This window comes from Myotis daubentonii, chromosome 3 (assembly GCF_963259705.1).
Source record: "Myotis daubentonii chromosome 3, mMyoDau2.1, whole genome shotgun sequence".
Lineage (NCBI taxonomy): Eukaryota > Metazoa > Chordata > Mammalia > Chiroptera > Vespertilionidae > Myotis > Myotis daubentonii.
In genome coordinates, this window is record NC_081842.1 from 193,060,255 (window position 1) to 193,086,550 (window position 26,296).

The following is a 26,296-nucleotide window of genomic DNA, read 5'->3' on the forward strand; positions in this document are numbered from 1 at the left end:
CTCCCAGACCGACACTCCAGCCAAACAATTTCCAGTGCAGACATTGACCCTTGTTCTGTGGGCTCCTTCTCCAGATCCCCACACAACTGGCTGCTTATTCAGGCCTCAGTTCAAATGGCACCTCCTCCTGAATTCTCTATTCAAATGGTCCCATACCCACTTTTCCCCCTTAACTTACCTTGTATTATGTTTGAAATGAAATCATTTTACTTTATTGTCCACCTCTCCTACCACACTACCCTATGAGATTGGGGAGTTTTGATTCATTACTTTATTTCAGAGCCTAAGCCACTGTTTGGCACATTGTAAACACTAAACATTTGTTGAATGAATGAATGCCTAACATAGGTCTGATACTTGCTAACAGTTGAGTGATGAGTGCTCGATACTGTGCTACATGCACCACAGGAACTGCTTCCTTTTACCTAAGTATTACCTTAGCCTATTTCACACTGAGACATGGGGTTCATTGCTTGCCCAGGTCACACAGTAAGCAGGGATATGAATATTGGCAGCTTGATCCAAGCTTCCTTTCTTAGCCACTGTGCTATCCTCTCACATCTGGAAGTATTCACAAGGTGTATTCAGAGGAAGGCAGGGAGGCAGGGAAGGGGGAAATGCTTCTAGTTCCAATGTTCTGTGACTCTAGCAGGTGCAGATGTCCACAGTTTCCTCAGCTCACAGCTCTAGACACTCCTGGATAAAGGCCCCCTTTCTGCGGCCTGGGCCTGGGCCTGGGCCTGGCCCTTGGGTTTGCCCCACACAGGAAATGAGAAAACTGGCCCCCGAACGCGAAAATGTGGGTGGAACTCACCCTCCTCCAAGAGTGACACACAGTAACAGCAAGCAAACGGTGCTTCCCTGCAATATTTATTAAGGAATTTACACATACACAGGAGAAAGGCAACCAGGGATTGTGGTTCCCACAGCTGAAATCTTTTAAGCAAAGTTTTCTTGTTTTAATTTTCAAGTAGGGTGAACAATGACTGAGAGGAAAGCTGCCTGGGCTCTCTGCCTCATCCCTGGCACAGGTGGGGAAACAGAGCAGCCCGGATACACAGGCATGAACGAGTGATTAGCAGGTTGGGAGGGGAAAGGAGGGAGGAGCCATCAATGAGACTGCAATTCTTTTTTTTTAACTATAAGAAAAACTGGCAACAGTTTTAGGCTGTTGATAAATTAATTCCTCTCTGTTGTAAACCTAAACCTGAAAAACCAAAAACAAAAATACTCAGAGCAGATGGGGAGAGAGTGGGAGGTGGAACACACACACATACACACGCATGCACACACACACGCACGCGCACACACGCACGCACGCACACGCACAATACACGCGTTAAGCTCTGCATTCCCTCTGGAAGGGCTGGTCCTGCAACCGCGGAGCCAGATCCTACTGCAGGCAGGATGGAGGCAGGGGAAGGGCTGTGTGTTTTGTGAGGGACCTCCATAAGTCTTTGGTGTTAATAAAGGCTGACTGAAGCAGCAAGTCCTGGAGCTTCAGATCCAGAAAGCAATGCAGGGGACCGGAGAGTAATGTTTTTGCTCATCCTCATAGATGGGGTTTGTATCTCCCCAAGGTTAGGGGCCAACCTGATCTAAGACCCAGTAAGTATTTGATTTTATTTCAGTACTTTCTTCATTCCCATGAATCATGGGAGCATAATCCCTCCCTCTTCAACTAATAATTTAAATATGTAGAAATAGTTTATTAACACTCATGGAAGTATCTCCAAACCCTCCCTCTTTGCCTAAAACACACCTACAGACCCTTCTGAGAATCTGATTGGAGGTTTAACCTTCCACAGTAAGTGCCTTCTGCCAAGAATTCCTAAGGTGCTGGTGCAGGAGAGGACTGGGGTGACTGGGAGGAAGTCGGAATGGCTAGGGGACATGTACATATAAAACAACAGAGAGGTCTGCGTGTCTCGGAAGTGGCTGGGCTGGGCAGAATGCCAAACCCCAAATGACAGATTGAGCAATTTCTAAACCAAACAGAGAGAGGTAGGAAAAGGGGAAGGGGTGAAAGAGTTGGAGAAAGAGGAAAAGGGGGGAGAGAGGGGGCGGGGAGAGCGGCAGCCATATAGGTGATTTGTATTCATTTCCACATCTGAGAGCTGAGAGTCTGACTTGCTGCCTGTCCATTTCCGCCGCTCATCGACGGTCCATAGCTCAGCATGCCATTGGCTCCACATAAGTTCATCCCAGCCATCTGCTGGGTCATCTGAAAGGGAGAGAGGAGACTTTCAGACCAGGATGTGGGCATGCAGCCAATGAGTGCAAAAGGCAGGGCAGGAGTCCTTCCGTCAGTGGGGATGGGAGAATGAGACAAAGAAGAACTCTTATGGTACTTAACTGCTCTGAACCTCAATAGAGCATTTCAAGGACACCAGACCACGTAAATGAAGGACTTTTCAGAAAAGAGATATTGACAGAGACTAATCATACTCAGGGAGGGAAGAAGGAATCCTGGAGCGAGACAACATAAAAGCAGCATGAGAAGTTACTGTTTTTTCCTTCCAGGCCCTCATCCTAAAGAGAAGGGGCCAACTGTTCATTTGCCATCAACAACACCGAGAGTACAGAGAAACCCCCTCGCCAGCGCCCAGCCTGATCTCCAGCAGAGTTATTACTGCCAGTGAAAGTGCTTGCGCACGCTCCAGCAGAGAGAGAAAGAAACAGGAGTGTTCAGATGAACAAAGGAAGGCACAAAAAAAAGCCCACCGTGTCTTCGGTGCCTGAGAAGGGAAGTTGTCGGGAGAAAAGAGGCAGTGGGGTCAGGGCCTCTTTTTGAATTAGACTGAAAGACCAGCCTCTGGCAGAGAACTGAAGAAACAATCCATCAAAGCAAAACACCTTACATTTCCTAAGCCCGGGACATTTTCTCTAGAAGTTCTTTTTCTTTGGGAGTCTATTTTTCTTCCACTAACTTTTAAAGAAAACTTCAAGCTTACAGAAAAGCTGAAAGAAATAGTACACTGAAGCCCATCTATTCCTTTCTCTTTTTTTCCTCTATTCCTTTCTTAAATTCACCAATTATTAGCATTTTGCCATCTTTTCTGATACATCTGTATAAACTTGAAACATTTTGATGGGCACTAAAAACTACAGATATTGTGACATTTCACCCATTACATCAGGATGCATTTCATAATAAATAACACATTCCTGGAACCACAATATAATTAACATGCTCAAGAGATTTAAGATTAATGCAATATTCTGATATACATTTCATTTTCATATCTCTTTAGTCCCTTTCATCTAGAACACTTCCCCCACCACATTTTTCTTTTTTTCCTGACACTGTTTTAAGAATCGAGGCCACTTACTTGGCAGAAAATCCTTCCATTTGGATTTTATATGATTGAATCCATTTCTGGCAATAATTTATGAAGGTGATATTATGCCCTTCTTAGGTCTTAGTGCAAGATACCAGAAAGCACATGATATTAATTTGTCCCACTGTTGGTAATTTTACGTTTGATCACTTGGCTAAGGTAGTAACTGTCATTATATTTTTCACTGTAATTAATACATACCTGAAGCATATTTCTTTGAGAATATGTGATACCTATTTTTCTACAATTATTAGTTGTCATTCTTCTGTTACAGTCCATTAGTGCCATTTTCAGTTCAAGAGGCCCTCTTCTGTTAGTACAGTGAGATGGCTATTTTGCAGGGAGAAGGGTGGCGAAATACACCATCCTTCAAAGATCACGTTCTCCTCTTAAGTCACCCCACCTCCCCTAGAAGCCACGTCTTCCAGGGCTGTCATCTCTAATCCTATATATTTCAACCCCTTATTTTTGGTTCTACATATAACGGGAGCCCTAACCTACCAGGTCTCAGACCTCTTCTCCATATGTTCCCAGTTGGGGTAGGTCTTTCTCTTTCTGGGGATAATTTCATCTATAGTCTGCCACCTCCTCCGTGAGGCTGGCTCTGCTGGGTTTAGGTGTTTATATGCCAACTGCCATGTAATCTGAAGTCTGGAGCATTCTGTCTACTGGACGTGGTAGCCATGGGTAAGTTATAGGTTTTATTTGCGCTCCTTGTTTATCTGTAAAGATTGTTTTTGTTTTGATGGATGCATAGAGAGATTTAGGTTTTGGCAGTTACCCTTATTCTACAGGAATCCAGAACTCTGCAGAAAGTCTGAATTTGGATAGACCTTCTAGAAAGAAGAAAGAAAATAAATGCAAACGTAAGCATAAGAATGTCTCTTGTGTTATCTCATCTACTGTGAAGATTTAAAGGATAAGAGAGAGACACAAAGTGACGTGGCCTTGAGGAAGTCTGGAAACTCTTGTCCCAAATAAAACGGGGTAGCTTACCTGGGTAAGGTTCCACTGCAGCTGCTGAGCTGGCTGAACCCCATACATAGTCTGGGGCATAGCTGCCATGCCCGCCATGTAGCCAGCCTGCTGGGTGGTCATCATTCCATTTGGCACACCCATCACTGATGCCTGCATACCACCCATATAGCCTGCAGGCATGGCCATGGGGGCAACCATCCCAGAAGCCCCTGGCTGAGCTACCATGCCTACTGGTGGGGGCATCATGCTCCCCATTATGCTATTAGGAGGTGCAACCCCAGGGAAGCTGGGGTAGGCTGTGGGATATGCCATCTGAGCAGGAGCCATGAACATTGCTGCCAAGAGAACATACGTACAGATTTGTTAGGAAAGCACACAAAGTCAGCCCAAAGTCTCACTGGCTGCTCCTTTCCAACTAGAATTTCTCAGGACTCAACTCAGAATGCTCTTTTACACAGCCACACAGTTACACAGATGCCTACACGCCTTGTCATGGCTTCCCACCAGAGGGTTCCTGACCTAGCTACTTCCCCTTTACGGTCTAGATCCAGGCTTGCGTCAGACTTCACAGACATGTGACACCAGAGCCCACAGAAGAATCTGCTGGTACTCTGTGGCTTCACAGAAATGTCATTCACGCGCAGGCTTGTTTGGAGTATGATATCACAGCCCCCATAGCAACTGCCCTGTCGCAACAAATAACTCCTACATTGAAGTCCTCGTGTCTCTATCTGGCATATTGCCAGGCCCCCCCAAGAACTCTACCTTGGGCAGGCATCTGAGGCGTCTGGGATCCGTACAGTGAGAGGATGGAGTCTTTAGAGAGCTGTTTCTTGCCTGTTTCTTCTGATTTGCTCCCTGGCTCTGGAAACAGGTTCAGGTTTTCAGGAACAGAGCCGGCACTCCCTGCAGTTGGCATGGAACCTACCACCTTAGGGCAAAGAGGGCAGGGGGACAATTGGGATGGTCCTCATGGGAATCTCTGTAAAGATCTCCCTCATTTCTCTGTTGCTTCTAACATTTGCATTAAGAATTGATGGCTGGCCCTGGCTGATGTGGCTCAGTGGTTAGAATGTCAGTCCACACACTGAAGGGTTGCTGGTTTGTTTCCCAGTCAAGGGCATGTACCTGGGTTGCAAGTTTGATCCAGGCCGGGCCAGAGTGCATGTGGGAAGAAACCAATCAATGTGTCTCTCTCACATCAATGTTTCTCTCTCCTCCACCCCCCTCCCTTCCTTTCACTCTTAAAAAAAAAAATCAATGGGAAAAATATCATTGGGTGAGGATTAACAACAACAACAAAAAAACCCCCAAAAAAGTCCTAGCCGTTTCAGTTCAGTGGATAGAGCATCAGTCTGTGGACTGAAGGGTCCCGGTTGGATTCCAGTCAAGGGCATATGCCCAGGTTTTGCAGGCTCGCAATCCCCAGTGTGGGGCGTGCAGGAGGCAGCCGATCAATGATTCTCTCTCATCATTGATGTTTCTTTCTCTCTCTCTTTCTCTCTCTCTCTCTCTCTCTCTCTCTCTCTCTCTCTCTCTTTCCTTTCCTCCCTGAAATCAATAAAAATATATTTTAAAAAATAAAACAAAAAAAGAATTGATGGCTGAGGTTAGTAGTTGGCATGGAACCTACCTCCTGACATTTTTACCAAACAAATATCAGAAAACACCTAATAGTTAAGCTCTGGAACAATGCTTTGTTCTTTAGTAAAACAATTTAATTTGCTAAACATATAAGACAAATTTTAAAAATAAAAGCAACCGCCCTAACCGGTTTGGCTCAGTGGGTAGAGCATCAGCCTGCAGACTCAAGGGTCCCGGGTTCAATTCCGGTCAAGAGCATGTACCTTGGTTGCGGGCACATCCCCAGTAGGGGGTGTGCAAGAGGCAGCTGATTGATGTTTCTCTCTCATCGATGTTTCTAACATCCCTCTCCCTTCCTCTCTGTAAAAAATCAATAAAAAAATAAAAATAAAAGCAACTTATAAATGATACAGCCAGAAAGAACTGAGTTTAGATGCTGGGCACATAAATTTTCTGAACTAATGTTTCCTCATCTATAAAATATCATTTTGCAGGACTGTAATGAAGATTTTAAATTATAAGTGAAATATACAAAAACACCAAGCACTGTGCCTGGTACATAGCAGATATTCCACAAATAGTAGCCATCAAATGTTTCAAGTCTTTCACACCTACAAATCCTCTGGCAATAACTCAGGCCGAGGAGTTGACCTCAAGTATCAGCTGTACAACCTGACACCCCTTAGACAGAAGCCCACTCAAAGGGCCCACCCTTTTGGGGAGGAGAGAATGGAACGAACGTAATCTTAGGCTGTAACAGAGACAACAGTGTATTAAGGAAAGAATCAAGAACCAAGAAAACCAAAGCCTAGTTCCACCAAGGAAGCATGACTCAGCTCCATGATTAAGTGATCAAAATCACTCTTTTCAGAATACTCTTTAAATCCTGAGGAGCCTGCCAGACTCACCTTTCTGGAAGCGGAAGAAGAGGGGGATGGAACAGAGGCCAAAAGATCTAAGTCCTTCTCTAGGGCATTGCTGGTCTTACTGCTGGTAATGGAGCAGGCCACAGGAGCATCTGGAAAGAAAGATTAAAGTAAAAAAAATGTAGCACTGCTCATTAAGCCCAGGCCCTCCTTCTATTGTAGACACAATGAAGACAGGGAAAGTCCATCTACTCCATCATGGATCTGGAAAGCTAGGCTTCTGGAACCATCTAGCGTGGATGGGGCATCTCAAGAGAGGCCTTGCCCCACATTCCCAAGAGCACTCAGGAGAAGCCTGCAGCCCAGCTACCAGGCAAAGGGGGCTGGCTGGCTCCTTTCTGGCTATTTGAGAGACAACCCTGCGTAAGATTCATTTTCAGAGATAAATTGAAGATACATTAAAATTAGAAGCCTAAGTGGCCAACCACCTAAATCAGCAGAAATGGATTGAAATAAAGTACAGCCATCAGTACTGTGAAAGATAAAGAACAGGTTTACTTCTGAATGGGGCAGGGTTTTAAGGTTTAGAGAAAAATGAGTACAAGATAAGGGGCATCTCAGAAACAGGCTGCACCTGAAAAATGAGAGGGACGGTGCAAGGCTCACAGGTGCTGGCTTAGTGAAAACTGCTACCACGTCCTGAGTGCTTAGTATGTGCCAAGCAAGGGGCTAAGGGCTTTAGAGGCATTATCTCACTTCATCCTTCCAGCAACACCTTTGACACGGACACTCATATCATCCTCATTGCATAGACAGGAAAGGAACGTTCAGAGGTTATGTGAACTACCCAATGTCACATAACAGCAAGTGGCAGAGCTGGGACTCTGGCTCTCAAGGCTGTATTCTTAACCACTCCATTGTACTGTCGCTCTGAAAATGTCACAGTAAAACTTTCTTAGCACAACTGCTCAGACCCAAAACAATAGGAAGAACACGAGAGAACACTCTTAGTGACAGGGATACAGACTGAAAGACTCCCATCTCTGCCCAGCTTCCCAGGGTCAGAGAGAATTTGCAAGATTATGGGAGTAGGAAAGTCTGACTCTTACCAAGGCCTAACAAATCCATGACAGGTGCTGTGGATTTCGGGGAGCTTTTCCGAGGTAGCTGTGGATCTTCTTTTTTCTGTGGCTAAGGCGAAAACATGTTATTGAAAGAAATAAGCAGGTGTTTTGAACCCTTTCCCCTCCCCACTGTAAAGCCACAGGTTTCCTTGTGGTATGGTTGATGTTATTCAAAGAGAGTAACCAAAGAAACAAAACTCAGGAAGTGTCAGGTGAAAGAATCAAGTCAGAGGTACAAGTGCATAAATCAAACCTAAAGTGAAAAGCAAAGGTGTCATCTGTGCTTGTTTGGCTTTCCAAAGAGACAGGTCTGTCTGAAACCAAGACAACCACAGATCAGGGGTCCAACAGAAGTAGCAGGTTTTGGTTCCGGGAAAAACCAAGAATAAAGGTAGGTGTCTGATGGTACAAGAGCCAAAAGCCAGCAAATCCCCCAGTGATTAGAAAACCTTTAATACCAAAAGGGAGATCAGTCTAAAGATTACCTAACTCACTCTGCCAATATCACTAATGACTGTGTTCTTTAGACAGTGCGATTCAGAATGACGATAAAACACTCCTCCTTAAGCAAACAGTAAAAAGTCCTCTCTCCTAAGATTCCAAGATCTGATATTAGATATCCACTACCACAGCCACAATATGTCCTGTGGAAAGAAAAAGGTGTCTACTTCAATATGACAGAGCAAGAATACAAGAAGTGATTGCTTAACATGGATCAGTCTGGCCTGGCTTCTGGACTGTTCTTAACTGTAACAGGAAATGAGATACAGAAGATCTAATAAGAGGTAACATCTACTCAGAAGGTGTCATACAGCCTTGATATTCTGGCATGGAACATGCCTTTTGCTTAAATGGAACAGATGTGGTTCCTAAGCTGCCATCTAACTCCAAAGAAACTGTTACAGAGCAGATTAGGCGACAATTAGCTGGGAAAGAAGCTGAAGTGGCAGCAGGTGAGCTCATCTAAATGCAAAACCCTTTAATCCCAGGTACAATATGCTATCAACCGCAGGCCACCCCTCCACACTTATAAACACACCTGAGGCCATCCACAGAGTACAAATACTTTCCCACTTACCATTTTCACTTTCTCAAAAACAATAGGTTCCATTTTTTTCTCTGAAGCTGGCTCATTCCCTCTTTTCCACTTGTCATCTTTTTCTTTCTATAATGATTTAAAAACAAGACAAAGAACACAGGCCCAGTAGTGACTAGCAGTTTTGATAAATTGTCATTTCAAATGTCCAAAAAGGAAACAAAAAGTCCCTGTTGACTCTGATACAGGAGTCTGACAAGCTTTGGAGTTTCTTGGTGTGGGGTATGAGAGTCGGCCTCGTCCACATCAGCCTCAATGCTCTAAGAGGCATCCTTCAAATACCTTAAGCACCCGCCCTCCCTCATCTGTCTTATGACTCTTTTTTTTTTTAAAAAAATATATTTTATTGATTTTTTACAGAGAGGAAGGGAGAGAGATAGAAAGTCAGAAACATCGATGAGAGAGAAACATCGATCAGCCGCCTCCTGCACATCCCCCACTGGGGATGTGCCCGAAACCCAGGCACATGCCCCCGACCGGAATCAAACCTGGGACCCTTCAGTCCGCAGGCCGACACTCTATCCACCGAGCCAAACCGGTCTCGGCGTCTTATGACTCTTGAAATGTGCAGGTTAGGCTATCTACAGAGGAAAAAACATTTTGCCCGTCTGCTGCTCCTTTCTGACTCAAGTTTAATTTGCTCATGCTTTGAGGGGTCCCCCCTCATCTTGGTGAAATAAGTTCATGTTCATCTAACTAATACATATCCTTTGTGATTTTATAAATTCAGTTATAACTTCTTTCCATCTTTATCTTTTTTTGTATCAGGAAAAAAATGTCAAGCTTAATGGTTAGAAAAACAATAATCAAGGAAATAGGGCCAAAAAAGAGTAAAAGGATTGCAAAATATCCCAAATGAGTCGCCTGTATAAAACCAAGTACATCAAAAAAAATATATTAGAAAGTCTCTCTCAGTTTTTGTTACTTTCAGAGGCTGTTTCATAATATTTTCACCCGTGTTATTGGTCATATTTTAAAAATCTGCTGAAACCGGTTTGGCTCAGTGGATAGAGCGTCGGTCTGTGGACTGAAGGGTCCCAGGTTCGATTCCGGTCAAGGGCATGTACCTGGCTTGCGGGCATATCCCCAGTAGGAGATGTGTGGGAGGCAGCTGATCGATGTTTCTCTCTCATCGATGTTTCTAACTCCCTATCTCTCTCCCTTCCTCTCTGTAAAAAATCAATAAAATATATGTAAAAAAAAAAATCATATAAACATTTAAATGTCAAACAGAACCACAAAGTAAACTTAAGAACACGGGCATCTGAAAAGAGGTAGACCATACATGTGAAAATTTAAGGCTTTGCTACTGATCAAAAAGTGCAATTTAAAATGCCCTTTTTTTGCGGGGTGGGGGGGGACGACAAAGATCTTAATAATACCTAATGTTGGTAGAGATGAAGGAAAACTAGTACTCTAATATAGTGAGTGCTAAGAAGACAGTATAAAATAGTACAACATCTGGAAAGTATACTGGCAAAAGTATGAAAGACAAATACTGAAACCCTATGACCTAGATAATACCATATTTTGTAATATATCTTAAGAAAATAATCCAAAATATGGAAGACCTCATATGTACCAAGTAATTCACTCCATAATTATTTATAATAAATAATTATGCAGAAGAAAAATGTAAATCACAACCCTTATGCCACAAAAGGAAAAAGGTAAGATAAACTGTGATCTAAGCATTTCAAATAAAAAAATTGAAATAGCCTTTTGGTAAACAGGAGTTTTTTCCTTCCTAAATGGAAATATCTAGTGAGTAAAACAGGCTGTTTTCATGAGCACACTATCTTCCTACAGAAGCTCTTCCCTCATCTTCGGGATGACCTCAGATACCCTTTTCTGAGCTCATCTAATTTCACATCTTCAGGTACAACGAACAAAGGTAGGCAGACAGACCACAGTTTTCTACAAATAAAAGGCAATGTATGTGCTTTGGTTTCAAACCCTTTCTGATGCCATCCAAGCCGTAGCTATATACTGGGTTAATCTCCCTTGGAACAGTTAAGATAACTTCCAGATCCCTTTTCTGGATGACTATGAGGTAAGAGTATTACCTTGCACTTATCTGTCTGCATTGAAATTCACCTACCAATTAATGCCTTTTCACATAGCCTCAAAAGATCAATTTGGAGCTCTAAATAACCTGGCAGGGCTTAGAGCCCTGTGTAAACTTAATGATTTCACTAACTAGTGCATCCTCCATTAGAATAACTAACTAGATGGATGACAGATAGGATCTGTGCTAGAATTCGAGAATACCATACTTTCTATCTTTCTGTGGTTCAAGAAATAGTCAATTACATCTAAAGAAATTTACTGTAGAACCTTGTCAAAGGCTTTTTAAAGGTCTAAAGCAGGGGCCCTCAAACTACGGCCCATGGGCCGCATGCGGCCCGCTGAAAACATTTATCCGGCCCGCCAGGTGTTTTTGCCGCTGCTGCCTGTTGCATAGCAGCCGACTAGTGTTTTTTTTTAAAAACTATAGTCTGGCCCTCCAACGGTCTGAGGGACAGTGAACTGGCCCCCTGTTTAAAAAGTTTGAGGGCCCCTGGTCTAAAGAGTCATATTTATTGGTTCTTTAGTTGTCAGTAATCAGGATTACAGTCTTCTTCCAGAAACCATGTCATATTTCCACCTGTATATTATACTTGTCCTAGTTATCATACATCGTATTTCAGATTCTAGCCACATGCCTAGGATGAAAAGCATACTTGGCAACTGGTAGTCTCCATCTAAAACCCTTCTTAGGAACAAGGGTCACCCCATTAGCAGGCAGTCCACCGATGCACAGGAAATACATGCTGGTCAAGCCGAAGGAAGCTGGTGATTTAATTACACTTAATTGTTGACTTCACTTATGGAAACAAAATTTATGTATGCATGAAGGGTTTGTATGTGTGTATATATAAATAATATAAATTTACATGTATACACATATACATATATATGTATATGCACATTTTCTATTTGATCTCATATGCCCAACATGTCCAGCTAAAGAAATAATTTGGAACTGGGAGTCACTAGCATCCAAATGCAGATCAAGACAAAGAATTCACTGATGGTTTGCCCTGTCTGCCCTTGAGGCCAAACTTTGCTTCATGATATTTCATGGTCTTGATTCAATAACTGGCTTTTTTCTACCTCTATATCTTTATTATTTTACCGATTTGAGAGAAAGCGAGAGGAAGGGGGGGGGGAGAAATAAAAAGGGGGTGAGAGAGAGGGGAGGAGGGGGAGAGAGAGAGAGTCATAGATAAACATAGATTTTTGTTGTTCCACTTATTTATGCATTGATTGGTTGATTCTTGTATGTGCTGACCGGGATTCAAACCCAAAACCTTGCTGTACTGGATCGATGCTTTAACCAACTGAGCTATTTCTTAAATGACAGTTTTTGAGCATGTTAGTAACTGATCTTCAAATTCTTCCCTGGCCCGATTAATAAGCAAATTACTTATTATGAACAAAACTTGAAAGAGTTACAACCAACCTTCAGGGCACTGATGTCTAGACTTCGGTCCATGTATTTCTTCTTCTCATATTTATCTCGAATAAATCCCTCGACAGCTCTGCAAAAAACTTATTAAGGATAAATCAAGCAAGTCTTTCCTGGGATGACTAGAAAAGGTCAATCTGTATCCCATGGAACGTTGTTCTCGCTCCCTCCTGCCTGGCTTCCCCATACGGCTTCTGTCTCTTCACATGTAGTTTCCCTGACCAAAACCTTGAAATGCCTCCCTCCCAGTTATTGCAGGGAATCCCATTTCCTCTGATTTTCCGTCAGAGCACTGATAGCATCAAATGGGATTAGTCTTCATATTGCCAGCAGAGGAGCCTGTGGCTGCTCTAGAAGACAGATAAAGCAGCAGTCAATTACCTGTTTTAAAGCCCTTAGGTCAATAGGCCTTAAACAAAGGCAACTAGTGGCCCTAAAAACTATAAACTCTCGCGCCCCGTGGCCAGATTCTGTGGCCCCAAATCTGCTTTTTAACAAGTTCTACCTGCACCAACAAAAAGCCAACTCTAACAAGATGGTCAACAAACCATGGCTTTTGGGCGTTGGTTTTGTGAGCTGGGTGCTCTCCCATGCAGAGGGGACAGGAGAAAAAAGTTACTAATTGGTCAACAACAGCTAATTCTTTCACACAGAACATAAAAAGGCCTTAAAAAGTGAATGGTAGTTTTGCTGATTCAACACAACACAGTAAACGATTTTTACCAAACAATAGCTTCAGAGACCCAAATAACTACTGGAGATGTCACTTTACAGAAGAAGTCACAGTGAAACTGAACCACTGCAGTCTTAATTCCTGAATGAGTTTTCTCCCTGTGGCACCACCATTCTGACACAGAAAGTATACATGTGCTTTTCGTAGGCCTTGGTTGCAGGAGAGAGAAAAAACAAGATATGACTAATCCATATAGATTAGATCTGACTACACAGACAGATCATGAGATGTGACTATTATGTGACTCTCCCAAAACACCAAAATACCACTCAGTCTTCTAAGTCGCTCCAGAAAAGATACGGGTCTATCTGAGGTCGCCGGAAGGTCTCAGGAAGGTAGGCTTCATAAAGTCGGTTTGCCTTTCCGTTCCCCATCTCTTGCATACACTGCAATCAAAGAGATGTGGAAACATGGAATGTCAGATTAGGAAAGAATTTTAAAACTTCTCACGCAATGGCAGCATTTTACACTGAAGAACCAACCTAGAGGGGTAGAACCAAGATTAAAACCTGTGTATTTTGATTTCCAATCCATGATTCTCTCTACTTTGCTCGCAACCATTTGCCCCCACAGCTGTCTTTCCTACCTCACCCCTGAGTTCCGTTTATTGAAAGATGTCTGACAAGATACATTTAATTCAGTAATAATTCAAAATTCCATTTGAAAGTCCAAGACACAGCTACCAAATGTCTACTTGGCAGGCAATACTCAGTGCCTGATCGGGCAGGCAACATGCAGGCAGTAACTACACTCGGAATTTATACTATTAGTTAACCCATTCAGCTTTATTACCAATAACTGTGTTTTACACTAGGCTTTTGAAATAGATTCCTTAGCACTTGTGAGGGATAAATCCCAAGATCTTTTAAAATCTTCAAATTCCCAAATACCTCTATGGCATGTAGTTTCCTTCATAAGATACAGTAAAGTGCAACTGAAAGTATAACTAAACTTTAGACTTTTAAAGAATCTATAAGCCCTTGCCGGTGTGCTCAGTGGTTATGGTGTTGGCCCGAGCACCAAAGGGTAAAAGGTTCAATTCCCAGTCAAGGGCAAGTATCTAGGTTGCAGGTTCAATCCCTGACCCTAGTTGGAGCACGTGTGGGAGGCAACCAATCGATGTGTCTCTTCCACATCCATGTTTCTCTCTCTCTCCCCACTCCCTTTCTCCCTTCCACTCTCTAAAAATCAATGGAAAAAATATCCTTGGGTGAGGATTAACAAAAAACAAAACACACACACACACACATACCAGTCTAAAATATTTCTAAGGCCATGTTCTGGTTAAGAATAATCTCTTATTTCTACCATCTACTTTAGCAACTGGTTTTCTTTGGATCTACTCTCACCAAGAATTTTTTTTCTTAATTATTATAAAAAGTTTCAATGCAGGAAGAGAACAGAGAACAATGAAGCCACATTGAGGTGCAGATCTTGTGCCAGCTGGACTCACTAACTCTACTGTCTCACTCTCAGCCCACCAGCCTAACAGCAAGCATTTTAGCAATAAAATGTTATAAGTCTATGAGAGGGCTTTTTAAATTTGTTTTTAGAGAATATCTAAAACTACAAATGTTAGATCTGCAGATGTCAAGGGTCTTAGAAAATAATCCAAAGATCCTCCTTTACATCTTTCTCGATCCACGGGGTCCTAGACCATAAACCATTTGTGATTTGAAGGAGGTAAAATATAGGTGGAATAATTTGTACTTTAAATAGAAAGATTAACATTTTTACTATTAAGGTATGAGAACTGGATATAGGTGTCTGACAACTAAACTTTCCTTTATCTTTGTGCCCAGTTTGAAATTCATCCAGAACTACTTTAGCACACTCTTGGGTTGATTAAGTACCTGAATCTGTTCTTGAGTCCACTGGTCAAGGTTAACTGATTTTACCCTGGATATGTGCACCCCCAAATTCCTGTGGATTCCAGCACATCGAATGCAGATGAACACACCAATGTTCCAGGAGGCCCATCGTGGCCCTGTGAAGGTCAGGAACAGTCAATAAAGTACAAATTAAAAGAACATTCAAGGCTCAACCTGTAATATTTAAATTATCAAACATTTCAGCTAGAACACAAGTGAGAGGATTGTTATCTCAATCACCTTTTTATTGGTTTTGTTCATTCCTCCATGAATAGGCTTTCCTTTTTTTTCATTTAGCTTTAATTTTTTTAAGTGTACAATACAGTGTTTTTTAGTATACAGGGTGAGGCAAAAGTAGGTTTATAGTTCATATGAAAAATAACACAATAATTAATAAATAATAATATAAGAATAAACCCTCTACTTTGCATAGTCACAAGTGTAAACCGACTTTTGCCCCACCCACCCTATATTCACACAGTTGTCCAACCATCACCACTATCTAATTCCAGAACATTTTCACCACTCCCAAAAGAAACCTCAAACCCATAAGCAGGCATTCCTCGTTTCTTCCCAATTCCTCCCCAGGCCCCAGGCCCTGGCAACCATAAATCTAATCTGTCTCTATAGACTTGCCAATTCTGGACATTTCATATAAATGGGATTATGCAATATGTGGACATTTGTGTATGGAGCAGCCTTTTATAATGTCTGGTAATATGAGTACTGAAATGTAGATGTTGTAATACTGTTACTTATATAAAAAAAATCCTAGGAGAATAGTGAAAAGTTATATCACATTCTATTTAGTATCTTACATGAACAGCCCTCCCTCAAGCAACTTTTCAATGGTGGTGGGGCCTGGAATCACTTTTCCTACTAGGAAAAAAGATACAGACATGCCATACTGGCCTAAGGTTCAACCTGAAATTTAAAACTTTGTTTATCCTCCCCTCCCTAGCAGGCCTATAAAATATGCATCCAGATTAGGTTAATAGGATCCTTTCTCCTTGGGCCGATGTCCCTACTTTACCCTATAGAATTACCTAGATTCAAGAATGTCAAGTAAAGATGCTTATTGAAATAAAAAAGAAATCTCAGATATGTATTTTAATTAAAAATAGTTACATAATCTCCCATCCCTTGCCAACTTTGCTCACCCTAATAATCACTCTGGAAAGTTATCAAACTCCTCTTCATAATCTTTTTTTCACTCTTCATAATCTTTGTACAGGAAAAGCAACTTATTTTTATATAACACCTGACAAATACTTACTGAAAAATCACTAATATTTCCTTCTCCAACATTCTACTAGGCAGAAACTTACCACATAAAATAAGCATGATATCAAAGTTAGCAGTTGCAATAGAGATGAAAAGACACAAAATTATTTTCCTCCTGAGATAAACAGGATCCTGGGTTTTGAACAACTAAGGGCACAAGACTTCAGTTCTGCTGGACACAATTATTTGGTTGGTCTGCAGTTTTTGACAGTAGTCTCAATAAAGGAAAGCTAGAATTGTATGCCAGATATTCTCAGAAATTTGAATCCACAACTATCATAAATAAGAATGTAACTTTTAAACAAAGATATCATTCAGATACTATGGCAAATACTACAAATACAGAAGGTTCAAATCCTCCTTATAACCACCAGGTGGTGTTCTCTGCCTGAAATTTTACCCCAATATCTTCTTATTGCTATATCTCGACAGCCTCAGATTTATCTTCTAAAAAGACCTTCAGTCCCTTCAAATCCCTAGATAGATTTGCACAGTAGATCTGCCTTATAGCTAATAAACATATAAAGGATTCACACATTTCTTTCGGTGGCAGGGAGTTACATAAACACAAACAAAAAACCTAAACAGATATGAATGAAGTTTCATAGGGGGCTGTATGTATATTTTAGGTTACAGTTTTCATAAAAGAACTCAGATATGGTCTAAGTTATATAGAGTTAAAAATGGGTCCAAAAGTTAATATCTCATATTTCTTTACCATTTTCCCTTTGCTTTAGATTCTAGAATTCATGATAAAATAAAGCACATTTGTTTGTGAGCAAAATCAGAAGCCAAAAACATTAATTACAAGTTGCTGTGGAGCATAAGGAATATAGTCAATAATCCTATATAATAAAAGCCTAATATGATAAGTGTCCAGTCATCTGTTCAATCAAGCAATGTGTAATATGCTAATGATATGCTAAGACCGCTCAACCACTCACTATGATATGCACTGACCACCAGGGTGCAGACAGTCAACTGGTTGACCAGTCGCTATGACGTGCACTTACAACCAGGGAGGACAGATGCTCCAACCGGTAGGTTAACTTGCTGCTGGGGTCCAGCCGATCTCGGGACTGAGTGAGATGGGCTGGACACACCCTGGAGCCCTCCTGTGGTCCCTCCCCGACTGGCCAACCTCCTGCATCCCTCCCCTACCCTGATCGTGCACCGGTGGAGTCCCTCGGCCTGGCCTGCGCCCTCTTGCAATCCAGGACCCCTCAGGGGATGTTGGAGAGCCGGTTTCTGCCTGATCCCGCAGGTCAGGCCAAGGGACTCCACTGGTGCATGAATTCGTGCACCGGGCCTCTAGTAATCTAGTAACTATGTACAATATCAGAGATACTAGACCTATCAAAGTGATCACTTCATAAGTTACATAAATGTCTAACCACTATGCTGTACACCTGAAACTAGTATAATATTGAATATCAACTGTAATTTCTAAAAAGTTTTGCCTTAGCTGGTTTGACTCAGTGGATAGAGCACCAGCCTGCGGAATGAAGGTTCCTGGATTTGATTCCGGTCAAGGGCACATGCCCAAGGTTGCAGGCTCAATCCCCAGTGTGGGGGACGGGGTGCAGGAGGCAGCCGATCAATGATTCTCTCTCATCATTGATGTTTCTCTCTCTCTCGCCCTCTCCCTTCCTCTCTGAAATCAATAAAAATACATATTTTAAAATGTTTTAAGACTTAAATTAAAAAGTTAGATGTGGAATGTTATGGTTTGCTTCCTGGCCATAAGTCAGAAAGTGCTTCTCAGTCATGTAAGCCACCATCACACTGTGGAAGTTCTCCAGATCCTATTCCAGAGTATTTAAAGACTCTGCCTCTGAGGAGTGTAAGACTGATATGCTGGAACTACTAATAAGGCCTCAGCACAGAAATACAGGCAAAACATGTTCATGAAAAGCCAGGAGAGCTCCTCTGCCCCCTCCCATACCACATCCCTCCTACAACCTTTTCCCAGTGAAATAATGACAGTTCTACCCCAGACACTCAGCCTCCTTTAGTTTTAAGCCACTAGATTTATTAGTCAATAGCTGTAGTCTCCATAACAGATTCTGAAATTGGGTAAGAAAAATAAGAAACAAAAATTACTTATATGGCTGAAAATAGTGTCATTATTAAAGTATAATCTTTGCAGCAACATAAAATTTAGTTTGTATGTCAGCTCCATCAATGATTAGCTATATGACCTTCAGAGATATTTAAACTTCCTAAGTCTCAGTTTAATCATGTTCAAAATATGTACAATACCATCTACCTCACTGTGCTTAGAATGTAGAGGGATAGTGGCAAAAGAGAGCTACGTAAGTACATGGTATAGAATGAGACTTCCACAACCCATTTCCAACTCATCTTCTTCACTGACAAGGACTGGTTAACTCATTCAGCTGTATATACCAACAATCCATGCAACAGTGGAGAATGCTTTATAGACAGGCATGAGTTTCAGACTGAAAATGTCAGAATCAAAGTTGACTGACTGGATAGAAGAAAGAAGGAATTTACTCTAGATCCAATGTCAAAGTCTTCTAGAAAACATTACATTTAAGCATCTTCCTTTATCTCCCTCAAAATATTCCTTGAAAATGCACTATCTAAACCCCCACCCACTTCCCTTCTCCACTACACACTCCCACCCTGCCCTTGTGCGCACACATGCTTCCACTGCACATACCAAGGAAGGCCCAAAGCTGCTGGCCTGCCATGCCTGGGCTCCACAGCATCTGGTATTGCTGCTACAAGGCCAGACTACTTAAGTCTGGTATACTTGCAAAGATAAACCAATTGCTCAATACACATCAGTCATGGCAACCAGGAGAATATTTAAAAGATGCCATTTTGAAATTGAAAGTGGAAACGGACTCTGAGAGGCAATATTCTGAACAATTTTAAAAGCAAAGAGGATAGACAAGTGATATAAATTGGTAGCGATGAGTACAACACAAGAACAAGGTCATAGCTAAGTGAGCATATTCAACAGGAGCCTAGGAGCAGGCTCAGGAAGCATGAGGCAATATTAAAATTAATATATAATCACTGTGCAATAAGGAATCAGTGAAAATAAAGTATATGGATGAGGTTGATGAGTCAAGAAATCGACTGTAGTAAATACCAGCCAAAAACCAGGGAAATCTGGGATGACACTGACAAATACACTGGGCTTTCATTTTGGAAGGCAGCTATGCTCACCACTATACCACCAACGCAACCTTGGGCTTTCATTTTGATGTCTCTCTCGGGCTATGACTCCATTTATAAAATGGAGAGTATATAAGTAATAGCCAATTTATATTCAAATGCTGAGCAGCTTCTAGTGTTCAGTAACTACTGGTGCCCTGCTGCAAACACCCCACCCCCTTGCTGCTAAGACTTCCCCCCAAGGACCAGCGCTGCTAAGCTTAGACAGATTCTAGCCTTGAGGAGTCAGCAGAAATGAGAACTAGAGTTACAGGCAGCTTGAAGAGACTAATTACAGATCAATGGCCTCTAACCTATGGAGTTCCAAACAAATAAATGTTGAGGGGGGAATGATAAATTTTTAAAATCAATGTAAAATAAAATAAAATCAAGTCAATGTCTATGCATAGACTTGCTGGCATCATGGAGCTGTTGAAAAGCTCTTCAATAGAAGAAGAGTCAAGGATGGGAGAGAAAATATCTTCCATCTTACATGCAAGCCCTGTTGAACCTACCTTGGAAATTTTCCCTGAATCTATCGCTCTTTACCTAGTCCTTCTCAACTCTCATATCTAAGCATTCATTCTGTTAACATTACTTATTGAGTATCTATTACATGCCAAGCACTCTGCCTGCTAGTTATTATGGATAAAAAGGCAGAGATAATACAGATGAGATTCCTGATTCAAAGAATTAATGGACTAACAACTAATTGGTCTCTAGACTCTCACCAGAATCTTTCTAAAACACAAATCTGTACAGATCAGGCCTCCAATTATAAACCTTTTGTGTAGTCTTATGTATACTAGTAAAGGTGAAAATGCAAATGGGTGCACATTTTCTAGGCATATAACAAACTGAGCTCTCTCTCTTGCCACAAAACCTGCTCTTCCTCCATTTTTCCCCATTTTAGTCAGTTATACCTCCAATCACTCAGATGCATCAGTCAGAAATTTACACATCATCTTTGATACCTCTCTCCTTCAGCCTTCATATCTATATGATCACCAAGGCCAAAATATCTCTCAAATCAATATCTCTTCTCTCTACGTGCAACACTGTCACTAATCCAAAGTCACCAGATCCCGTGGACTAGTGCAACAACCTCCTAATGTCTCTCTACTTTTACCTTTATATTTCCTTCTCTTCCAACCCTGAACCAAAACCATTCTCCACCAAACAGCTTGAGCCCTAAAAGAAGCAAACGTAACCTTGCCACTCGGTTACTTAAAACCCTTCTATAGAAGGCCTCCTTCTGCACTGTTGGATTAAAGAATAAAATATTTAACATGGTCTCCAAGGTCTTATATGATCTGGCTCATGCCTACTTCCTCAGCCTCTCGACTCTGACAACACCAGCTTTCCTTCATTTCCTCAAAGCACCAACACCAGCTTTCCTTCATTTCCTCAAAGCACCAACATGTTCTTTACTTAGGGCTTCTGGCCTTTTTACACGCTGTTCCCACTGCCGAAAAAGTTCTTTTCCCAACCACCACCCACCACTGGTAGCCTGGTCAACTCCTACATTATCACAAAGGTCTCAGATGAAAAGTTTCTTTCCTTGGCCCCTGAATGTAGACCGGTTATAACTTCACTTCCATCTTTTCTTCAGATTTATACATTCCATTATGGAAAATTTCAAATGCATAATTAACCATCAGCTTCGACAATGATCAATCTCAGGCCAATCTTGTTTCAGCTATACTTCTACCCACTTTCCCTCACTCCCAACACCTTGTAATATTTTGAGGCAATTCCCAACTATTGTACCATTTCATCTGTATATACTTTGGTATATATCGCTAAAAGGTAAGGACTCCTTAAAGATAAACTTCCATTTACCTTTCACTTTCCCAAAGTGATACCACACTTTAGCATATATTTATTTGGCTGTTTAACATGTCTTTTCCACTACATTGTAAGGGCCGCAAGAGCAGACAGCAGATTTGTGATATCCACTGTCATATTTCCAGGGTATGGCACAGTTCCTTGCATACAACAGTAAGGCAACATTTTTACAAAAATTAATTAAAAATACATAAATCCTTTGACTCCTCCCTCCCACCACTTATAAGAATTCATCAGGGAAACAACAGGGCAAGTTGCATAAAGAAATATAGTTAAGAATGTTCTAATACAAATTAGAAATATCAACAGATTACATGAAAGAATTATGGTATCACCATACAACAGAGAAAAAATTTTTCTAGCTCTCTATTTAATATAGAGATATTTCCATGTCATATTAATTTTAAAATGCAGTTTAAAATCAGTATGCACAGAACAACACCATTTTTGTTTAAGAATGTGAATAAGTGTATATGTATGCACAGAAAAAATGTCTAGAGGATATATGTAAAATATTAAAAGCTGTTATTTCTGGTAGTAGGGTTATGAAATATCTACTTTTTTCCTCTATATGTTTATATATTCTCTGACTTGTTTGCAATGAGTTTGTATTACTTTTGTAATGAGAAAAATAACAGTACAGGTCATTTAAGAAAAAACACCACCACTGTCCATGGCTCCTCACTGGCTGCAGGATAAGTTGAAACTCCTTAACATGACATAGAGAGCCATTTAAGAGCCTGTGTTTTGTGAGTGCTGAGCAAGTCATCATTCTGAGCATGCCGTCACTTTTTGCCTAAACCATCCTTCCTACCTGGAATGGCTTTCTCCCCAATTCCCTGCTTGACAAACTTCAAAATGTAGTCCACTGTCACCACTTCTGTGAGGCCCTCCGACGGAATTAATCTTGACCTTCTCTTTGGCTAATAGTTCACTGTATGCTTTGTTCTTCTAATACTATCTTATTATAATTAGTTGCTTATAGGTCTCTCTTGCCCCAAATAGACTGTGAGCGCTAGAAGGCAAGGCCCATGCCCCTTCATCATTTATCTCAAACACTTAGCACAATGCTTACAAACAGTACATACAAAATTAGTATTTGTTAAATGAATTCATCAATAAGAAAGATAAAAGTGTACAGAACCAAGATGGCGGCATAGGTAAACACCGGAGACTGCTGCCTCGCACAACCACTTTAAAAATACAACTAAAAGACGGAACGGACATCATCCAGAACCACAGGAAGGCTGGCTGAGTGGAAATTCTACAATTAGAAGGAAAGAGAAAAGCATACCGAGACTCAGAGGAGGTGCGGTGCGTAAGTAAAATACAGAGGTACAGAGGTGCATGCGGAGAGGGTTGCCGGCTGAGGACACGGTTGTCTTTTTCAATTGGGAGGGAGTTTCAAGCTCTGAGCTCAAGTTCCGGGTGAGTCTGTGGGGGCCCAGACTCATACGGGAGAAACTGGACTGTCTGGCATCGGTCGGAACTCGAGGGCAGCTTTCTCTCGGGGGTGCTTGCAGCGATTGCCAGGACACTGAGAAGCAGGGCCTCTGAGGGCAGGACTGAGAGCAGCCATAACTGCTCGCTCCACCCTGTTGATCCCCTGAGACCCCGCCCTGCCCAAGCCACGGAGGCTTTTGCATATGAAAGCCCCGGTCCTTTGCAATCTGATAATTACCTAACAAACTGCAGCTGGCCCAAGGTCTCAGGGCAACTTGCAGTGCATCACAGCTGGCTCCTGCTGGATAGCCTCAGGCAGAGGCTAGATTAGCACCTCCTTAGAGATCCAGGAGCCGGTGTGCTCGGTGGTCAGAGTGGGACCATCCAGATTGCAGCTCCTCGGATTCATAAAGGACACACTCAGGGGGCAGACTCAGTGAGCACCAAAGCCCCATTGAAGCAAGTCTTGCCCCGGAGGGGTGTCTCCAGCACAGTTCTCCCACTGCAGACACAGCTGATTCTCACAGCCAATTGGCCTGGAGGTCAATTCCTCCCAGTGTTACCTACAACAATCAAGGCTTAACTACAACAATACTGTGCACAAAGCCCACAAGGGGGTGCACCAAGAGTGTCCTCCTCAGGTAATTGGGGAGGCTGAGCCACTGGGCCCTATAGGACACCTAGTACAGAAAGCCACTCTATCGACACAGCGAAGCATAAAAAATGCATAGACAAAGAAACAGGACACAAATGACAGAAATGGAGGAAAGCAAACTACTGGATATAGAGTTCAAAACCACACTTTTAAGGTTTTTCAAGAATTTTCTAGAAACCGCCGATAAACTTAATGAGACCCTCAAGAAATCTAATGAGACCCTCGAGGTTGTGATAAAGGACCAACTAGAAATTAATCATACACTGACTGAAATAACGAATATTATACAGACTCCCAACAGCAGACTAGAGGATCGCAAGAATCAAGTCAAAGATTTGAAATACAAAGAAGCAAAAAACACCCAACCGGAAAAGCAAAATGAAAAAAGAATCCAAAAATATGAAGATAGTGTAAGGAGCCTCTGGGACAGCTTCAAGCATACCAACATCCGAATTTTAGGGGTGCCAGAGGAAGAGAGAGAGCAAGATATTGAACACCTATTTGAAGAAATAATGACAGAAAACTTCCCCTACCTGGTGAAAGAAATAGACTTATAAGCCCAGGAAGCGCAGAGAACCCCAAATAAAAGGAATCCAAAGAGGACCACACCAAGACACATCATAATTAAAATGCCAAGAGCAAAAGACAAAGAGAGAATCTTAAAAGCAGCAAGAGAAAAACAGTCAGTTACCTACAAGGGAGTACCCATATGACTGTCAGCTGATTTCTCAACAGAAACTTTGCAGGCCAGAAGGGAGTGGCAAGAAATCTTCAAAGTGATGAATGCCAAGAACCTACAACCAAGATTACTTTATCCAGCAAAGCTATCATTCAGAATTGAAGGTCAGATGAAGAGCTTCACAGATAAGAAAAAGCTAAAGGAGTTCGTCACCACCAAACCAGTATTATATGAAATGCTGAAGGGTATCCTTTAAGAAGAGGAAGAAGAAGAAAAAGGTAAAGATACAAACTATGAACAACAAATACACATCTATCAACAAGTGAATCTAAAAATCAAGTGAATAAATAATCTGATGAACAGAATAAACTGGTGATTATAATAGAATCAGGGACATAGAAAGGTAGTGGACTGACTATTCTTGGGGGGGAAAGGGGTGTGGGGGATGCGGGAAGAGACTGGACAAAAATCGTGCACCTATGGATGAGGACATTGGGGTTGGGGGGTGAGGGCAGAGGGTGGGGTGGGAAACGGGTGGAGGGGAGCTATGGGGGAGAAAAGAGGAACAACTGTAATAATCTGAATAATAAAGATTTAATTTTAAAAAAAGTGTACAACTGTTTCCTGTTTTGGAAAATGAAGGGAGAAGTCTTCAAACACCTTAAAAGTGAAGCTATCACAGAGAAAAGGAATTAGTTTGCTCTGGTGAGGCTCCAAAGGCAGAACTAGCATCAATGAGTGGAAGTTGATTTCAGCACACTCTGGGGAAGAGTTTTCCAACAATTAAGGTTGTGAAAACAAATGTAGCATATCCAGAACTAGTAAAAGCCCAGTAAGTATAGCTGTTCAAGCAGAGGCTGGATGATGCACTCTCAAGGATGGTAGAGAAATGATCTCCACACAGTGGGTGGGTGCATGGTGAGCCCGAGAGTCCCTTCTACTACTGCAGTTCTACCACCTAACTGAATGGTTCTCAAAATGCAACACAAGATAATCAACTCATGACGATGTTAGGTCTTGATGAATCTAAAAAACTGAATCAAATTCAGTTCATGGAGCCTGAGACTAGTATAAACATGATTACAAACAACAACAACAACCTGAAAACTGGCTTAAATGTAATAGACACATAAGGAAGAACCTATTGGGGTGGTGAACACATCCTACATAATAAAAGCCTAATATGGTAAGTGTCTGGTCGTCCATTCAACCAATCAAAGTGTAATATGCTAATGATATGCTAAGGCCGCTCAACTGCTCGCTATGACATATGACCACCAGGGGGCAGATGTTCTGAGTGGTAGGTTAGTTTGCTGCTGGGGTCCAGCCAATCAGGACTGAGAGAGACGGGCCGGACACACCCTGGAGCCCTCCCACATTCCCTCCCCAGTTGGCCAACCTCTCACGTCCCTCCCCATCCCTGATTGTGCACCAGTGGGGTCCCTTGGCCTGGCCTGCGCCTTCTTGCAATCTGGGACCCCTCAGGGGATGTCAGAGAGCCAGTTTCAGCCCAATCCTGCAAGCCAGGCCGAGGGACCCCATTGATGCATGAATTCGTGCACCAGGCCTCTAGTAATACAATATACAGATAATATATTATAGAATTGTATACCTGAAACCTATATAATCTTATTAACCAATGTCACCTCAATAAATTCAATAAAATGAAAAGAAGGGAGGCCAAAATTTCAGTAATCCCAAAGACTCCATTAAATTTGTACTATACTTAGGGTGCTGATGAACAAGTCACAACTTGGATATGACCTGTGGTCACTGAAGGAGCAGCTACTAAAGAATGGTGGTGTTAGGGTGCACCCTGATAACTTTTCATTTGAAGTTCAGGAAGGAAGTCTTAATAATATATTTTTCAAGGTGTACCAAATATAAACATGCTACAGGTCACATCTACACTAATAAAAGAGAAAAATGGTAATTGGCGTACGACGCTACCCTTTTCATTGGCTAATCAGGGCTATATGCAAATTAACTGCCAACTAAGATTGGCAGTTAACTGCCAACAAGATGGCGGTTAATTTGCATATGTAGGCACAATGCAGGGAGGCAAAAGGGAAAGCAGGAAGAAGCCCCCTGCCA

The 26,296-nt window shown here is 41.9% G+C and overlaps 1 protein-coding gene across 3 annotated transcripts in view; it reads right to left on the bottom strand.

Moving 5' to 3' along the window:
- Positions 1-849: 849 nt before the first annotated feature.
- Positions 850-26,296, bottom strand: part of SMAP2 (small ArfGAP2) — a 47,728-nt gene continuing 22,281 nt past the window's right edge. For 2 of the 3 annotated variants that reach the window (XM_059690108.1, XM_059690106.1), the window contains 9 exons: positions 15,087-15,220; positions 13,534-13,619; positions 12,495-12,573; positions 8,972-9,058; positions 7,879-7,960; positions 6,812-6,921; positions 5,085-5,250; positions 4,338-4,654; positions 850-2,224 (listed from right to left, as the gene is read on the bottom strand). In XM_059690108.1, the coding sequence (XP_059546091.1) occupies positions 2,099-2,224; positions 4,338-4,654; positions 5,085-5,250; positions 6,812-6,921; positions 7,879-7,960; positions 8,972-9,058; positions 12,495-12,573; positions 13,534-13,616 (1,050 nt within the window). In that variant the 5' untranslated portion in view covers positions 13,617-13,619; positions 15,087-15,220 and the 3' untranslated portion in view covers positions 850-2,098. The remainder of the gene's footprint in view (positions 2,225-4,337; positions 4,655-5,084; positions 5,251-6,811; positions 6,922-7,878; positions 7,961-8,971; positions 9,059-12,494; positions 12,574-13,533; positions 13,620-15,086; positions 15,221-26,296) is intronic. The other variant, XM_059690107.1, reaches the window with a different exon arrangement.